This window comes from Artibeus jamaicensis, unplaced genomic scaffold (genome assembly GCF_021234435.1).
Source record: "Artibeus jamaicensis isolate MK-2021 breed Jamaican fruit bat unplaced genomic scaffold, CSHL_Jam_final contig_723, whole genome shotgun sequence".
In the NCBI taxonomy this organism is placed as follows: domain Eukaryota; kingdom Metazoa; phylum Chordata; class Mammalia; order Chiroptera; family Phyllostomidae; genus Artibeus; species Artibeus jamaicensis.
Genome location: NW_026521938.1, coordinates 941,309 through 959,714, shown reverse-complemented (window position 1 = coordinate 959,714; position 18,406 = coordinate 941,309). Strand labels below are relative to the sequence as shown.

General features: G+C 44.9%; 1 protein-coding gene and 1 pseudogene across 1 annotated transcript; one reads left to right on the top strand and one right to left on the bottom strand.

Moving 5' to 3' along the window:
• The first annotated feature begins 7,377 nt into the window (after nucleotides 1-7,377).
• LOC119053139 (heterogeneous nuclear ribonucleoprotein A1-like) lies at nucleotides 7,378-8,498 on the top strand (annotated as a pseudogene).
• Nucleotides 8,499-11,101: 2,603 nt separating this feature from the next.
• Nucleotides 11,102-17,640, bottom strand: LOC128628390 (olfactory receptor 5). Its single transcript, XM_053672037.1, has 2 exons — nucleotides 17,499-17,640; nucleotides 11,102-12,421 (listed from the first exon to the last, which is right to left on the bottom strand). Exon 2 carries the CDS (start codon nucleotides 12,419-12,421, stop codon nucleotides 11,477-11,479), a length of 945 nt encoding a protein of 314 aa, XP_053528012.1. The 5' UTR covers nucleotides 17,499-17,640; the 3' UTR covers nucleotides 11,102-11,476.
• Nucleotides 17,641-18,406: the final 766 nt, after the last annotated feature.

The following is an 18,406-nucleotide window of genomic DNA, read 5'->3' as shown; positions in this document are numbered from 1 at the left end:
CACAGGGCTGGGTATTTTTGCTCAGGAAATTGTGGCAATTAGAGAGAACCCATCCTTATTAGCATTGCTACTTGGGCTTACTATTAAGTTTAATGTCCACAGAGAAACAAACTTATTAAGAACCCAGAAATGCAACTAACGCCAATTTCTCATTAAACTGAAACTCCTGGTGACTCCCCAAGGATGAGAACTCTGCTAACAGGCTCAGCGCCCAAGAGAGGTCCCCGCCTGATGATGGGGAGCCAGGGTCTGCAGCAGGAGATGCCAGCAGGACTGGAATAATTGGCCTCCAGTGACCTCCAGTAGCCTCTGGGGACTGGGGCTCTGAGCTCCTCAGGAACAGGCAGCCAAGACTGGCCTGGGAATCTTGAAGGAACTTCTTGATTTGTTGAACTCATTAACAAGGAAGCCTGGCAGGTGCCTCCTTCCCACAGGTGTCTTTGGTCTGAGAAAACACCTGTGAGGGTCGCCAGAGAGGAAAAGAGTTTTCTGCGTGAGCCAGAGAGGCCCGGCCTAGCTGTGTGTAGTTCAGCTATTTGGGAAGTGATTTCTTCTTCCTAAAATGGGAACCTGGGTGAGGATGGGTGTTGACTGCCTGGTTTTTTCTTTCCATCTTCAGTGCCGAGAACAGCACCCAGCATGTATCGGAGACTCAATGAAAACTTGTTGAATGACTGAAGGACTAAAACAATCTTTGTTTCTTTACTGCAATGGTTCTCAGTGGGGGTGACGTTGCTCCCCAGGGGACACTCGATAATGTTTGGAATATTTTTGGTTGTCCCACTAGAAAGACAAGTTGTTCTTAGTGAGTAGAAGGCAGGGATGCTGCCCCAAATCCTACAATGTGCAGGACTGCCCCTCCCCCACAGCAAAGAGGGATTCAGCCCCAATGTCAATGGCGCAGAGGTCAGGAAACTGATTTACTGGTTTATACTGACCTCCCTCCACCAGAGTGAAAGATCCAGAGAACTTTTTTTAAATATATTTTATTGATTATGCCATTACAGTTGTTCTATTCCCCCCTTCATTCCCCTCCACCCTGCACTCCCCCTCCCCCACCATTCCCCCATTTAGTTTATGACCATGTGTCTCATCAAGTTCTTTAGATTCTATATTTCCCCTACTATTCTTGCCCTGCCCCCGATCTATTTTCTACCTACTGTCTATGCTACTTATTCTCTGTACCTTCTCCCCCCTTCTCCTCCTCCCACTCCCCTGTTGCTAACCCTCCACGTGATCTTCATTTCTATGGTTCTGCTCCTGATCTAGCTGTCCTCTTAGTTTGCTTTTGTTTTAGGTGTGGTTCTTAATAACTGTGAGTTTGCTGTCCTTTCACTGTTCATCTTTTTTATCTTCTTTTTCTTAGATAAGTCCCTTTAACATTTCATATAATAAGGGCTTGGTGATGATGAACTCCTTGAACTTGATCTTGAGACTTTTGTCTGACTTGTTCGCTGCTGCCTCTCCAGCAAGTAGAGCCTTGTCTGACTCAGTAGCTGCCCCATAAATACATACTGGGTGGAATGAACGATAAATGCCCTGTCCACCTGCTTCATATTATGATTCCATTTATAGAAAGTTTAAAATAGGCAAAGCTAATCAATGATCGTTAGAAGACCAAATTATGGTTACCTTTGTAGGAGAGTCTAGCGGTGTGTACAGGGTGTCTCTGGGGTGCAAATTTGTTTCCTGATCTCGTTGCTGGTTACAAGGGTATGCTCATTTGTGAAGATTCATCAAATTGCACAACTATGGTTCATGTACTTTTCTGTATGTAGGTAACACTTGCATGGTAAGTTTACTAAAAAATGAACTAGGTTTTATTTTGTGAACTCATGCACTTAATCACTATGCTATTAAGATAGTAAGAGTCCTACCATTTCTTCAGCAAATAAATTGTAAGTAAATTTTGCAGAGGGGAATCCTTACAGATTAAAACATTTAAAAGCAATAGTATACAAGCCCTGGCTGGTGTGGCTCAATGGATTGAGTGTCAGCCTGTAAACCAAAAGGTCACTGGTTTGATTCCTAGTCAGGGCACATGCCTGAGTTGCAGGCCAGGTCCCCAGCTGAGGTGGGCAAGAGGCAACCAATCAATCTATGTTTCTCTCACACATGACCATATTTCTCAACCTCTTTTTCCCCCTCTATTTTCTTCTCTCTAAAAATAAATAAATAAATAAAATATTTTAAAAAATAAAAATAAAAGCAATAGTATACCATCTCACACCATGGCTATTATCAATAAATCAATAAACAAGTGTTGGCAAAGATATGGAGAAAAGGGAACCCTCGTGTATTGTTGGGGGGAATGCAGGTTGGAGCCTCGTGCCATACACCAAAAAAGATTGTAGGTTCAACCCCCGGTTGGGGCACATAGGGAAGGCAACCCATCGATGTTTCTCTGTCATGCTGATGTTTCTCTCTCTTTCTCTCCCCCTTCCTCGCACTCTAAAATCTAGGTATGTTCTCAGGTAAGAATTTAAAAAAAGGAAGAAAGAATCAGGAGAAACTACATTCCTTATTCTTTCCCTTCCTTCCTTTTCTTCTTACCTGATGCTTTTGGATGTGGTGAGGATGGGGCACTGGCAGCCCTTTTGTAACCATGAAGGGGAAACCTAGACACTCACAGAGAAACAAATTTGAAACAGTGTTATCACTGATGCATTGGATTTACTAATTCTGGAACTACCCATGTGTAGTTATTTTGTTATATGAGGTAGTAGGGTTGCCATATTTAGCAAATAAAAGTGCAGGATGCCCAGTTAAATAGCAGTTTTAGATAAACAAACTTTTAAAAAGTATAAGTAGGGCCCATGCATTATTTGGCACATACTTATGTTAAAAATTCTTTGTATAATTATACTTTAAAGAGAGTTTGTTTATATGAAATTTAAACATAGTTCGGTGTCCTGTGCTTCACCTGGCACCCCCAAGAGTTGGTAAATTCAGTGTTGTTTCAAGAGGGATATGACATGGAATGGGTATGTGTTCTCTGAAGAAAGGCTGCATCAGTCCAAATCCTGTCTTTCTTTTTTTTTTTTTTTTTTTTTTTTTTTACCGGCTATATGGCATTGGATTAATGACTTATCCCCTCTATGGCTTACTTGATTTTCCTCATCTGTAAATCAGGGATGATGAGGACGATGATAATCAGCTGACCATGTTTTTAAATTGTGTTTATTGATTTGATTTGAGAAAGAAACATTGCTTTGTTGTCCCACTTATTTATGCATTCATTGGTTGTTTCCTGTATGTGCCCTGACCAGGGCTTGAATCCGCAGCCTTGGTCTATTGGGATGATACTCTAGCCAACTGAGCTAGCCGGCCAGGGCTCAGCCCACAGTATTATTATGGAAACTAAATGGACACTCAGAAGGCATGCATAAGGGGAGGCATGTTTTAACTTTAGCTTGATTCTGCCAGCTGGCTCACCATTGGTGCTTCCACCGGAGGAACAAGTGAGGACCTGCTTATTCACACCCTTGCCAACATCAAGCATAGGTGTGTTTTCCACGGTGGAGAGCTGACCCCTCAACACCTGTGTCATGAAAGGCAGGTGTGGACAGAATGCAAGGGCCATCTCCCTACTACTGTGAGGGGCACAGGGGTAGATAATGAGCCCTGATTCGGAGGTCTTCCAGAAGAACAGCTCCAAGGTCCCCGGCTTCAGCAAAGACACTGAGATGTGGACACACTGGGAGCCATGACCTCATCTTTGTCCTTCATGGCACCAGAGCATTCTTTGGTTATTCAGGGAGAAAAGGGTGCTTCTTCTGAGGATCTGATTGGGGGCAGGAGCTGTGGATGCCACCATCCTGCCCCATCATTTTGTTCTGTGAGTCACTGAAGCTGTCTTGGCTGATGTTTCCTGCCTCATCCACCATCTGAGGATAACCTTACTGAACAGCATGGTGGTGGGAGTGCGGCGTGAGGAAGAAGGCAGCTGGGCCTGAGGCAGAGACTCACCCTCCTCTGATCTCCACTTGTGCTGCTTTGAAAAGGAAGAGCAGTGGCTCGCCTACACCAGAACTGTAAAACGATCCTCCCTCCCTTCCTCCCCTTCTCTTCTTCCCCCGTCCCTTCCTTCCTTCCTTGCTTCCTTCCTCCCCAGTCTGTCTCCCCTCCCTCCCTCTCTCTCCTCCCTGCCTCCCCTTCAAAGGGAGGCTCTATGAGAAGTGCAGGTAAATTTCCAGAACCCTAATTTTTCTCTGATTCTAAAGTCTTATATGAAATTATGGGAGGAGTCAAATCCCATAAAACATTTTGTATACATAAAAAAAAATCTGAAGGATAGAAGCTAAATGATAAATTCTGAAAGTAGAGATTGGTTTCTGGGAAATGCTCTCTATTTCAAATATATTTAATTTTTTATTTTATTAAACTGGGGTAAAATATGCATAGCATATGTACCATCTTGGATAATTTTAAGTGCACAGTTCAGTGGCACTGAGTACATTTGCACTGAGCCCTGGTGGGTGTGGCTCAATGGATTGCATGCTGGCCTGAAAATTGAAGGGTCACCAGTTTGATTCCCAGTCAGGGCACATGCCTGGGTTGCAGGCCAGGTTCCTGGTGAGGAGCCCCCAAGAGGCAACCACACATTGATGTTTCTCTCCCTCTTTTCCTCCTTCTTTCCCCTCTCTAAAAATAAATAAATAAAATCTTTTAAAAAATAAAATACAAGTACATTCACACTGTTGTGCTACCATCACCACCATCATCTCCAGAACTTTTTCGTCTTGTAAACCTGAAACTCTGTCCCATTTAAACACTAACTCCCCCTCCCCCTCCCTCTCCCCGAGCCCCTGATACCCACCATCTACTTTCTGTCCCTATGAATTTGATGACGCAAGGGATCACATGCAGGTGGATCAAATGTTTTCTTTAATCCTCACCTGAGGATATGTTTATTGATTTTAGAGAGTGAGGAAGGAAGAGAGAGAGAGAAAAAGAAAAACATTGATGTGAAAGAGAAACACCAATGAATTGTCTGCTATATGTGCCCTGACCTGAATCAAACCCTGACCAGGTAGCTCAATGGGTTAGAGCATCATCCTGATATACCAAGGTTGTGAGTTTGATCCCCAGTCAGGGCGCATATAAGGATCAACCAATGAATGTATCAATAAGTGGGACAACAAGTCAATGCCTCTCTCTCTCTCCCTCCTTCTCTCTCTCTAAAATTAATAAACATATCCCCAGGTGAAGATTAAAGAAAAATTAGGTAATAATAATGGCACTACATGAGGCAGTGAGAGCCCTACTTACACCCTCCTCCACTGACAGAGCAGGAGAGAAACAGAGAGGTTAGACCAGCATTGTCTTCCTGGGCAAGCTCATGCAATCATTGACCTTGAAAAGCGTCTCTTTGCTGACCATGCCTGAGTGTTTATCCCCATCCTGAGCTCTCGTTCAATCCCCAACCTGTAAGTCCAGCTGTGTTTAATGTAACCTGACTGGGGGGCGTTTCAGGGACCTTTCATACTTGCATGCAAGCCTAACACTCATTATCTTCATCCCACCCCAAACTTGACCATCTTAGTAAATGGCATCATCCCATGACTCAGGCCAAACTTCTACTAGTGACCCTTCATTGCACCGCTTATCCCTCATATCTGACCCACCAGCAACATCTATGGACTCCATCAGCAAAGTTTATCCTGAACGAGTCCACATGAAAAAAGGTTTACATGTCCTCATGTAAACTTCTGCCCCCACAGGCCCAGCCACTCCCATCCACACCAGGACTGTTGAGTTGCCTCCTGTTCTAACACAAAGTTTTTTTTTTAAGATCTTATTTTTTTAGAGAGAGGAGAAGGGAGGGAGAAAGAGAGGGAGAGAAACACCAATGTGCAAGAGACACCTTGACCAGTTGCCTTTCCCATGCACGCCAACTGGAGATCAAACCAGCAACCTACAGGCATGTGCCCTGACTGGGAATTGAATCGGCAACCTTTCAGTTCACAGGCTGGTGCTCCACCCACTGAGCCACACTGGTCAGGGCTGTTCTAGCACAATCCTGGGATTGGAATAGGTGCTCAGTAAATATCAGCTGAATGAATGAGACTAGGGAGAAATTTTCAGAAGAGCAGAGGCAGATATGGGTCCCTGGAGAGGTGACGGGGACCTTCGTTGGTTCAGGTACCAGGAGAGGAATCTGAACTGTGTCCATCAGGAGCTCTGGGCAGGCAGCCCAGTTGGTTGGAGCATCATCCCATGCACCAGAAGGTGGGTTTCATTTCTGATTAGGGCATGTAGGGGAGGCAACCAGTTGATGCTTCTCTCTCACATTGATGTTTCTCTTTCACATTGAAGTTTCTCTCTCTCCACACCTCTTCCTCTATCTCTAAAATCAATAGACATATCCTTGGGTGATTTTTTAAAAGATATTATTTATTTTTAGAGATAGGGAAAGGGAAGGAGAGAGGGAGAGAAACATCAATGCATGGTTGCCTCTTGTGCAACCCCAAATGGGGAACTGGCCCACAACCCAGGCATGTGCCTTGACTGGGAATTGAACCAGTGACCCTTTGGTTCATAGGCACTTGATCAATCCACTGAGCTACACCAGCCAGGCAAAAAAAAAAAAAGGTTTTAAAAAATTTAACTTATGTTCACCAGGTGATAGACAGTATCCAGCCTGGAATGCAGGAGCTATATCTGTGTTCCTCAGCAGAACCCCAGTCACCCCTCTGTTTCCTACAGAGAATTCAGTTACATTGCTCTGGTGGGCATTGCAGGGGTGGGGCTGGCCAGCACACAATTGGAGGGGCCCCTTGGGAGCCAATAACATTCTTTATGTGATGGGTGTGCGTGTGTGTGTGTGTGTGTGTGTGGTTGTCATGGAGATGGTCCAATGCAGGACCACTGATAGGGGTGCAGAGCAGATGCTCATTGAGTCCACAACTTCAGGAACTGGGACTGTGAACTTGGCAGACTGAATCTCTCCTGTTCACCAGCGGTGTGACCGTGGGAAAGCAATTCCGTCTAAGAGTCCCTGTCTCCTCTTGACTTTGAGTAACACATGTACTCTCTGGACTTAATTCTCTTCTCCCACAGTCCCAAGACTTAGTGGTTTTTATTTATTTATTTATTTTTAATGGCATTTACTTACAGATGAAAAAGTAAGACTCGGCCCTGTCCAGGTGGCTCAGTTGTTTGGAGCATCATCTGGGTCACCAAAAGTTTGCAGGTTCAATGTCCAGGCAAGGCACATACAAGAATCAACCAATGAATGTGTGGAAAAATAAATGAATTTCTCCCTCTATGTCTCTCTCTCAAATCAGTTTTTTAAAAAGAATGCCTTGCTTTTCTGCCAAAGGACACCTCTGAGTGAGCATCGTTGAACTTCCCTTTCTTTCAGTCGTCGTGTCTTAGTCAGAGTATACCAAAAAGCCGGAACAGCTACAGAAGCTTTTTATCAGAGGTTTGAGCTTTGAAACAACAGTGACAGTCTGAGGAGCCATTCTGAGCAATGGCGAACACTCACAGACTGTGTGATGGTTGATGAGAGATCCAAACACCAAGTGCTCCAGAGGCTTTGGGTTTGTCACCTATGCCACTGTGGAGGAGGTGGGTGCAGCCATGAGTGCAAGGCCACACGAGGTGGGTGGAAGAGCTGTGGAACCAGAGATGGCTGTCTCAAGAGAAGATTCTCAAAGACCAAGTGCCCACTTCACTGTGAAAAAGATTTTTGTCAGTGGTATTAAAGAAGATACTGAAGAATGTCTCCTAAGAGATGATTTTGAGCAGTATGTGAAAACTGAAGTGATTGAAATCATGACTGACCGAGGCAGTGGCAAAAAAGAGAGGCTTTGCTTTTGTAACCTTTGATGACCATGACTCTGTAGACAAGAGTGTCGTTCAGAAATACCGTACTGGAAATGGCCACAGCTGTGAAGTAAGGAAAGCCCTATCTAAGCAAGAGATGGCTAGGGTTTCATCCAGCCAAGGAGGTCGAAGTGGTTCTGGAAACTGCAGAGGTGGTTGTGGAGGTGGTTTTGGTAGAAATGACAACTTTGGTCATGGAGGAAACTTCAGTGGTCGAGGTGGCTTGGGTGGTAGCTGTGGTGGTGGTGGATATAGTGGCAGTGGAGATGGCTATAATGGACTTGGTAATGATGGTGGTTATGGAGAAGACGGCCCTGGTTACTCTGGAGGAAGCAGAGGCTATGGAAGTGGTGGACAGTGTTATGGAAACCGGGGCAGTGGCTATGGCGGAAGTGGCAGCTATGACAGCTGTAACAGTGAAGGAGGCCGAGATGGCTCTGGTAGTGGTAGTGGAAGTGATTTTTGGAGGTAGCAGAAGCTACAGTGATTTTGGCAATTACAACAATCAATCTTCAAATTTTGGGCCCATGAAAGGAGGAAATTTTGGAGGCAGAAGCTCTGGCCCCTATGGTGGTGGGAGCCAATACTTTGCCAGACCATGAACTTAAGGTAGCTGTGGCAGTTCCAGCAGCAGCAGTAGCTGTGGCCATGACAGAAGGTTTTAATTATGGCCAGGAAACAAAGCTTAGCAGGAGAGGAGAGCAGAGAAGTGACAGAGAAGCTACAGATTCCAACAGATTTGTAAACTCAGCCAAGCACAGTGGTGGCAGGGCCTGGCTGCTACAAAGAAGACATGTTTCAGACAATACTCATGTGAATGGGCAAAAAACTCGAGGACTGTATTTGTGACTAATTGCATACCAGCTTATTTTAGTTTCAGTTCTGTGGAAACTGTAAAGCATTACAACAAAGGGTTTTTAACGTAGTTTCTTCTTGCACCCATGCTGTTGGTTGCTAAATGTAATAGTGTGATTATGATGCTGAATAAATGTGTCTGAGAAGGAGAAGGAGGAGAATAAGAAAGGAAGAAGAAGAAGGAGAAGGAGAACAAGGAAGAGGAGGAGGAGGAATAATAAGAAGGAAGAAGAAGGAGGAGGAGGAGGAAGAAGAAGAACAAGAAGAAGAAAGAAGACCTTTAAGTGAAGGGGTGTTGAAAACCGAGAGCGCAGTATCTCTTTAGTCATTCAACAAATATTTTGAGTGACTACTGTGTGTGCCAGATGCTGATCTAGGAGAATGTGACTATGTACAAGACAGATGTTCAGCCATCAGTAAATATTCATGCAGCACCTAGTATAGGCCACGCCCGGTGTTGGTGCTGGGGATAAAACTCAGCAACACAGAGGTTTAATGCTCACAGTAAGTGTTGACAGAGCATCTCCTGGGAGCTAGACAGGGTTGGGATGCCATTCTAGAAAAATCTTCATGTCCCTTTTCTAAGGATGTTGTCCCTCTACTGCCCCAGCACCATGAGGGTAGGGAACAACTCTGACTTTGCCAAATCCCCAAACCCCAACTCAGGGCCTGTGACAGCACCTGGTGCTGTGGATGCACCATGGCTAGAATGAATGAACAAATGTGGGAGTCATAGCTTGGTGGGACTTGATGGCCACAGTGATGTATTTTTAAGCTTCATCTTGCATGTAATAGGAGTATTGGGGCTTCTGGGATCATTGAACAAATGCTGGAGCCTTTGTTCACCCACAACACATTCACCCACACTTACTGAGCACCTGTGTGTACCCACCCTGATGCTAAGAGCTTCTGTGTATTACTTCATGGATCCTTTTGTAAAAATCATTCATTCATTCATTTATTTATTTATTCATTTATTCATGTATAGAGAGAAAGAAAGGGAGGGAGAAAGAGGAGAGAAATATCGATGTGAGAAAGAAACATCTATCAGTCACCTCTTGTGTATGCCCAGGACCCAACCTGCAACCCAGGCATATGCCCTAACTAGGAATTGAACCTGCAACGTTTTGGTTGGCAAGATGTGTCCAACCTGCTTAGTCACCCAGCCAGGGTGCCTCACTGATTCTTCACAACAACTCATGTGAGAGAGAAGCTATACAACCACATAATGGAAAATGAACTGTGAGGGGCATTCCCTGGTGTTCAGTCTGCAGGGAGAATAGACCTTATTGAGCAAACACTAAATTCCATTCCAGACACTGGAGATAGTGGAGGGGAAGCTGGTTGTGTTATTTCTCACGTCAGTGGCAGGAACCCTGAAAGAAGATATTTGAATGGAGACCTACAGGGTGAGAAAGGCCCAACAACACCAACAGCTGCATGGATGGGATTTGCAAACAAAAAGGCCCTGGGGTGAGAAAATGTCAGGAGTGACAGAAAATGCAGAGGTCTTTGAGGCTGGGCTCATTGAGTAAGATCAGCAGGAGAGGGGAACAGAGAGGTAGTCAAATAACCCAGGACCTTGTCAGATGGAAACAGTGGCCCTAGCTGGGAGTCTCACTTAGCTGGAGTGTCATCCATGCACCAAAAGGTTGCAAGTTTGGTCCCTGGTCAGAGTGCATGCAGGAGGTAACCAGTCTCTCTCTCTCTCTCTCTCTCTCTCTCTCTCTCTCTCCCTCTCTCTCTCTGAAACCAATTAACATATTCTCAGGTAAGGAATTGTTAAAAAGGGACACAAAACCCCAGAGAAAAGCATTTCTAGGGGAGGCAATGGGCAGTGCAAAGACCCTGAAGCAGAACTAGCTATTTTGGCTGCAGCTCAGTGGAGATGAGGAGACAGAGGGAACAGGGCAGGGCAAGCTGGAAGCTGCTGGGCCTTGGAGAGGCCTTTAGATTCATCCCAGGTTCATAGTGGGGCCATTCAAGGAGGCCCTGCATGTGCTGGAGGACAGGATGAGGTGGACTCTATTCTGTTCATTCTTTCCCTCTCTCTCCCCAGGCTCCTCTGCCCTGGGTGCGCCCACCAGCCTGGGCCTCACAGGTGCCCCTGTAACCCAGCCCTGGTCCTTGATCTCAATGATTTGGTGATGGTGGGCAAACAAACCCAATTCAGGCCAATTACAGTGTATCAGTCAGCTGTGGCCACGAGAACACTGTGAAACAAACCCTCCTAAACTGTAGTATCTTAAAACATGTTGTTAATTCTCATGCATTATTCCTAGCAGATTAAAAACTGGAAACAATGCAGATATCCATCCATCCATTTATTCATGAGTGAGTAAACAGAAGATGGTATATACATAAAACAGAATATTGTTCAACTGTAGAAATGAGCAACATACTGACACACCCACATGCTACCACCTGCACAAACCTTGGAGACGTTACGTTACATGAAAGTTACCACACAAAAGTCCAAATGTGATATGATTCCATTTATGTGAAATATCCAAAACAGGCATATCCACCACAGAAACAGAAAGATTAGTGGGTTTTGAGGACTCGGGGACAGGGGATTAAGAGCAAGTTCTAACAGGTATGGGTTTCTCCTGCTGGTGACAACATGCAAAATTTGATAGTGGAGACAGTCCCACAACTTTGTGAATATACTTAAAACACCCAGAACTGTACATTTGCAAAGAGTGAAGATATATGATGTGTGGACTCTATCTCCATACAAATATAAAGTGTTGATAGTATGAGAGCTCTACCGTGCCCAGTGTCCTGGTCAGCCTTGGGACCAGTGCAGGGTCTTCTGGAGAGCTGCCTGGACTGCCTTGTTCCTCAGACAGTAGATGACAGGGTTGCATATGGGTGTGACCACTGTGTAAATGACAGACAGAATCTTGTTTAGATCTACAGCTTCCATTCGGCTGGGACGGGCATAGATGAAGAGAGTGGCCGAGTAGAATATCCCCACCACCACCAGGTGGGACCCACAGGTGTAGAAGGCTTTTTGGCGGGCGGCGGCCGATGGCATACTCAGCATGGCTCTCCCAATGGCCACATAGGATGCTAGGGCCACAAGAAGGGAACCCCAGAGGATGATGATGGCAGAGATGAAGTCCACCAGTTCTGTCAGGGCCACATGGGTGCAGGACAGATTCAACAGAGGGGAGACATCACAGAAGAAGTGGTTGATGACATTGGGGCCACAGTAGGACAGGCTAGCAATGCATGACGTCTTGACTACTGAGACCAGCAGCCCACCCAGCCATGAGGCCAAGGACAAGGCCAGGCAGACCTGGGGCCTCATGAGCAGTGGGTAGTGGAGTGGGTGGCAGATGGCAACATAGCGATCATAGGCCATCGAGGCCAGGAGGGTGCACTCAGTACAGATGAGGGAGATGAAGAAGAAGAGTTGGGTCATGCAGGCTGTGAAGGGCATGGGGCTGGGCCCACCCCACAGCCCCACGAGCAGGCTGGGCATGGTCACTGACACATAGCTTACCTCCAGGCAGCTCAGGTTGCCCAGGAAGAAGTACATGGGCTTGTGGAGCTCACTGTGACAGCGGATGAGGTGGATGATGAGGCTGTTCTCCAGCAGGGTCACCAGGTAGAGAGTCAGGAAGACAGCAAACAAGACATCCCTTACCTCAGGCCTCATGGACAAACCCAGCAAGATGAACTCTTGTACCCTGGTCATGTTTCCTGGTCCCTGGGGCCTCTCCATCTGAGAACAAAATGCATCCATAAAATATGCAAATCTATCTCTCTACACCTTGCTCACCCTACATCCAGCCATTGTCTCACCTGAGTCAATGAAATAACCTTGCTTGGTTCCTCAGCTGCCTGTCTTGCCTTCCACAGTCCTTATCCATGTAGCAGTTAGTGGGTTCATTCAGAATAATTGAACATAGTCCTGGTTGGGTGGCCCAGTTGGTTAGAGCATTGTCCTATACACCAAAAGGTTATGAGTCTGATTCCCAATGAGCACACATCCCTAAGTTGTAGGGGTTTAATTCCCATTGGGGCTCGTACAGGAAGCAACTGGTCAAAATTTCTCTCCCAACTCTCTGTCTTTCTCTCTCTCTCTCTCTCTCTCTCTCTAAAAATCAATAACAACATATCTTTAGGTGAGGATTTAAAAAATCATAGATCATCCCTGGCTGGGTGACTCAGTTGATTAGAGCATTGTCCTGTACACCAAATGGTTGTGAATTCAATTCCCAGTCAGCACAAATGCTTAAGTTATGGGTTCAGTTCCCAGGTGGGGCTCATATAGGAGGCAACTGATCAAAGTTTCTCTCTCACACTGAATCTTTCTCTCTCTCTCTCAAAATCAATGAAAACATGTCTTCAGGTGAGGATTTTTTAAAAATCATAGGTCAGCCCTGGCTGGCATGGCTCACTGGATTCATCACAGGCCTGCAAACCTAAAGGTTGTCAGTTCAATTCCAAGTCAGGGCACAGGCCTGAGTTGCAGGCCAGGTCTCCAGTTTGGGGCATGTGAGAGGCAACCTATTGATGATGTATCTCTCACACACATTCATGTTTCTCTCCTTCTTTCTCCTTCCCCTCCTCTCACTAAAATAAATTAATAAAATATCTTTTAAAATCGTAGATCATATAGGGTCACTCTCCTGTTCAAACCTGACAGATTGCTCCACTATTATTAGAATCAGCATCATGTTCCTTATCATGGCCTTAGAGTCCCTCGATTTTCGGGTCCCTGCCTGTTGCTCTAGGCTTAATGCATGTCATAAGTCCTGATCTCCCACCTACTGAAGCCCCATGGGCACCCTTTCACTTCCTCAAATGCCCCAAGGCCCTTCACCCCTTAAAGAATTTCTACATAAAGTTTCTTCTGCCTGGAACACTTTACCCCTGGCTCTCACCTTAATTATGTCTGGGAATCTTCATCATCCTTGGCATACATTTTTCAATGTATTATTTTCAGATAAGGCTCCCCTGTGCATCCTTTATCAAACCCTGTCCTTGCTCTCTATCCCCACATCCCCTCACTCCCGTTCAGAGTGATCCTTATTGTTTTCCATTGCTTGTGTGTTTGTTTAGTGATTCAGTGTCTCTCCAACTGAGCTGAAGGCCTTGGTAGAAGGGTTGGGTCTGTGTGACTCAGAACCGCATCCCTGACACCTTGTAAGAAAAACACACCACTGCCCAGTAGATAGTACATGTTCTTTAATCCATGGCAGATGAAAGCTGGATGGCCAGGCATCACTGAGCTTAATATATGCAGCAAGAAAGAGTAAGGGAACCCTTACTGGTGTGGCTCAGTGGGTTGGACATCATCCTTCAAACCAAAAGGTTGCCAGTTCAATTCCTGGTCAGGGCACATGTCTGGGTTGCAGGTCAGGTTCCCAGTTTAGGGGCATGCAAAAGGCAATTGATTGATGTTTTTCTATCACATCAATGTTTTTCTCCCTCTCTTTCTCCTTTCCTGCTCCTCTGTCTAAAAAAATTAATAAATAAAAAATTTTCAAAAATAAACACTACAAATGGCCAACAGTAGAAGACTGGTTTAAATAATTCACACTACAAGGACATTGTCTAATATAGACAGTCAATATTAACTGTTTTTAAAATACACTATAAAATTGAATATGTGCTATTGCTTATTCAATTATGTTTAAAGAAAGGACTCATAAGAGAAAAAGACTGTTAGTGAACACACCATCAATGTTCAGAAGGAGGAGATGGAGGAGAAGGAGGAGGAGGAGGAGAACAAGATGAAAAAGGAAAAAGCAATAGAGGGTGTTGGCTGGGAGCATTGGGACTCTGCTTAGCTGGCCTTCCCTTCATTCTCTGATGGTTGCTGATTTGTAAGGGAGTAAGTGGAGTGTCACCTTGAGCTCAGAAACCTGCCTGATCTCCTTATTGCAATCTTTACCACATTGCTTGATTCATTCAAGTCTTAGTTTGTTTGTTTTTTGTCTGTGAAATGGGGAGAATGATATTGGCTCCCATGAGACATTGGGAGGATTACATAAAAATGAAGGGGAAAGTTCTAGACCAGTGAGTTATTAGTTTTGATAGACTTGGGTCAGTTCGTTTATAGGTGTCATTTAAAAACACAACTCTACAGTGAACTTGAGTGATTCTCCTGCATATCCTGAAGTAGAGTAATATTCTTATCTCCCTATGCTGGGGTTTCTCTATGGATGTGCTATCATTTATTGAAGTTTACCACCATTTATTAACAAATAAAGTCAGCTGGGGATATTTTCTAGAAAAGCCAATAGAAGTTTGATTCCTGCTTTATTCTACAGAGGAATATAATCCCCCTCCCAATATCTCTCACTATAAAGATGGAGATAACATTTCTTGCATATAACTATGTCCAGGGTGGATCCTTTTAATAAAAGATTTCATTCATTTGCAATACTCTGCAATATAAGTGTCATTTTTCTTATTATTAAAGACCAAAACTGGAGGTTCCCAGGGTGTACAAGTTCAAAGTGAGAAGCCTGATATTTTTCGACTCAGTTCTAGGAGCATGAGATTGGTGTAGTTGACAAATCTTATCCTTGGGCGTGTGAGAACTGCCTGAAGACTCATCTAACCCCAGAGAAGATTAAGTGAAATCTGGAGTTGTTTAATGCTCAACTCAGACCTGTTGGGTCAAGTAGTAGTGTTTGGAGCTGTACCCCGTCCTGAAAGGAGCCCCACAGCGCTTGCTGCCCTGGGGACCAAATCCCGTGGAGAGACAGCTGTCCATGGTTCTGAATTACGAGAGCAGCCCCCCCCCCCCAGCTTTGGTGCTGGCTGGTGGGGCTCCTCTTGATTCCAAGCAACAGCTCCTCAACTACCCTCTTCCCTTGGCATTTCCCTCCCTTCATCTGACTCTTCTCTTCCGTGACCCACTTTCCCTCTTCTCCCAAGTCTGTTCCTAATTCCTCTCTTTGCCCTTGGGTCAGATTTAACTCTGCTGTGAAGTCTCAGCCACTTACTTTAGGTGCTGAGAGGTGCTTATCACTTATCTCGCATAAGAAGCAATCAATTTAATTCCAAAGGCCTCTTTGGAATATTTTAGCTGAGAACCAGGGTGCACAAAGACTATTTAGAATTTATTTTCATGCTATACACAGTTATCAAGCATGAACTATATACTGAACACTGCTAGGTGCAGACAGGACAAGAAGATGGAAAAGACATGGGGGTTCTATCTGATGTTGTCTTTTTAAGTTTTTTAAAAAAATTTATCGAGAGAAAGAGATTTGTTGTCGCATTTATTGATGCATCCATTGATTGCTTTTTGTATGTGCCCTGACTGGGTATCAAACCTGCAACCTTAGTACATCAGGGACGATGCTCCAAACAGGAGCTGCCCAGTCAGGGCTTATCTGCTGCTTTTTCATGGACTATACTTGGACATGTTACATAACATTTCTGCCCCACAATAGCCTTTTCTAAGAAAAATATAGGTGTAACTATCTTCTTCTCAAATTCTTAATAGCTCCATGATATAAACAAGAGTCAGAGAGAACTGGCTCAGAACACAAGATCTTTCACTGAATATCTGTGGTATTTTGGACAAGTTACATGTCCCCATAGAACTCCAATTTTCTTACATGCAAGTTGGATATTATTTGACGACTTGTCAGGTTGTCATGTTCCAAGTTTCTAGCTCATGGTAAACATAAATATTAGCTGTTGTTATTAAGTAGTGTGTCATACAAACACAGGTTTGTGTTTATAATATGGACATGTTTCCTTAACCCTGGTTGGAACTACCTGTGAGTGAAATATTATTCTCTGCACTTTTCAGAAGAGGAACTAAAACTGAGAGGGGAGAAGAAACTTGACTAAGTCACACAGAGAGGGGCAGCCACACCTGGGTCTGATTCTGAAGCAGGTGATCCTTTTTCTAGACCTTGTTGCCTCTCTGTGTGGAAGAAGTTACACATGTCTGAATCTGTACAATGAAGTGATGCTTTGGCTTGAGTTCGGAGTGATTCCGGTGCTGGCATATTAATCCAGTCCTTTCTAACAGAGGAGGGAGTCATGCAGGCAACAAGGCAGGGTACAGGTTTGAAGAGGAGTGTTTACTTCCAAAAGGAGGGACTGGGGGAACCTCATGCAGGATCTGACATTTTAACTGAACCTTTGTCCCCTTCTCTAAAAAGTTATTCTTGTCTATTCTATTAGAGTAGTCCCAGTTTTCCCCCCTTTGGTCTCCTCCACCCAGCCCACACCCCATTCCCATAGTCAACCTCGAAGGATTAGCAGAAATTCAAAAGTTAGAATATGTGCAAAGTGATGGGCAGCTCAGGAGGAATGAATGGCATTGGCACAGACATAAAGGTGAGAGCACCGGTTGACCAAAGTCACTCAGGTACTTGGGAACTCCAGCCCTGGTTTTCTGCTCCCAACCCCGTCCTTCCTTCTGGGTAGAAAGAATTCAGGCTTTAGAATCACATGGACCTGAACTCCAAATCCAAATCCTCTCCTGCCTGCTTGTATGAAATCAAGCAAAGGTTTTTTTTGCCTTTCTTTCTTCTTTTTCTTTCTTCTTTCTTCTTTCTTTCTTTCTTTCTTTCTTTCTTTCTTTCTTTCTTTCTTCCTTCCTTTCTTCCTCTCTCCTCTCCTCTCCTCTCCTCTCCCTCTCCCTCTCCTCTCCTCTCCTCTCCTCTCCTCTCCTCTCCTCTCCTCTCCTCTCCTCTCCTCTCCTCTCCTCTCCTCTCCTCTCCTCTCCTCTCCTCTCCTTTCCTAAGTAAAATACAAACTAAGCCGTTTTAGAAGTCCTTTTCCTTTGCCACCCCCCCAAATGCGCTATCCAGTCTCCTTACCTGAATAGCTTGAGTAAGATGGGTCTCTCCGAATGGATAAAGCTGGACTCCTTTATTCCTCAGGATGTCCAGTCAGGGACTGGACGACCTGAGCATTTACTCCAGGACAGAATTTTCAGGAATGGAACCAGAGGCCTCAGTTGTCACAAGAAGAGGAGATCCGCAGGTCACACCTGCCTGGAAGGAACTGTCCTTTGTCCTGAACAGGAGTACCCACCAGATCCGCCTCACACTCCCCCACTCCCAAACCCCTCCCCACACAGCCCCACAGCAGGTTCTGAACTGGGTGTGGCTTGGGACACCACCTTGCCTCTGTCCTGTCCTCAGCGCCAGAGAAGCCAGCTCTTCTGCACCAGAGCTCAAGCTCTCTGAGACCTCCCTCCCCTAATCTCTGTGGAATCCAAGGACAGATGAGAAACTTTTTTTTTTTTAATCTCTATTGGGCAATGGCACACCTCATTGAGAATCCCTGTCTAGGTCATGTCGGTAGGCGTGCACCTGATACCCTACTGTGTGCTAGAGTGTGTTGTGCATGCTTGGGAACATACAAATTTACCAAACTTCACTTCTGCTATTTTCTGGTCTTTTAAAAAGTTATGTATTATTGATTATGTTGTTACAGTTGTCCTGAGTTTCCCATTTTGCCCCCATCCACCCAGCAACTCCCACTCCCTCAGGCAATCCCCACATCATTGTTCATGTCCATGGGTCATGTGGATAAATTCTTTGGATACTTCATTTCCTATACTGTACTTTACTTCCCCATGGCTATTCTATCACTACTTGTTTGTGCTACTTAATCCCCTCACCTCTTCACCCAGTCTCCCCCTCCCCCCTCATCTGAAAACCATCTAATAACTCACTTATTTCCTCTTGCTGCTTTTAAGACTCTCTCTTGCCCTGGAGGG

Bases quoted from the DNA above. Each gene is read 5' to 3' on its own strand.
- LOC128628390 (XM_053672037.1), bottom strand. From the start codon at position 12,421: ATGGAGAGGCCCCAGGGACCAGGAAACATGACCAGGGTACAAGAGTTC.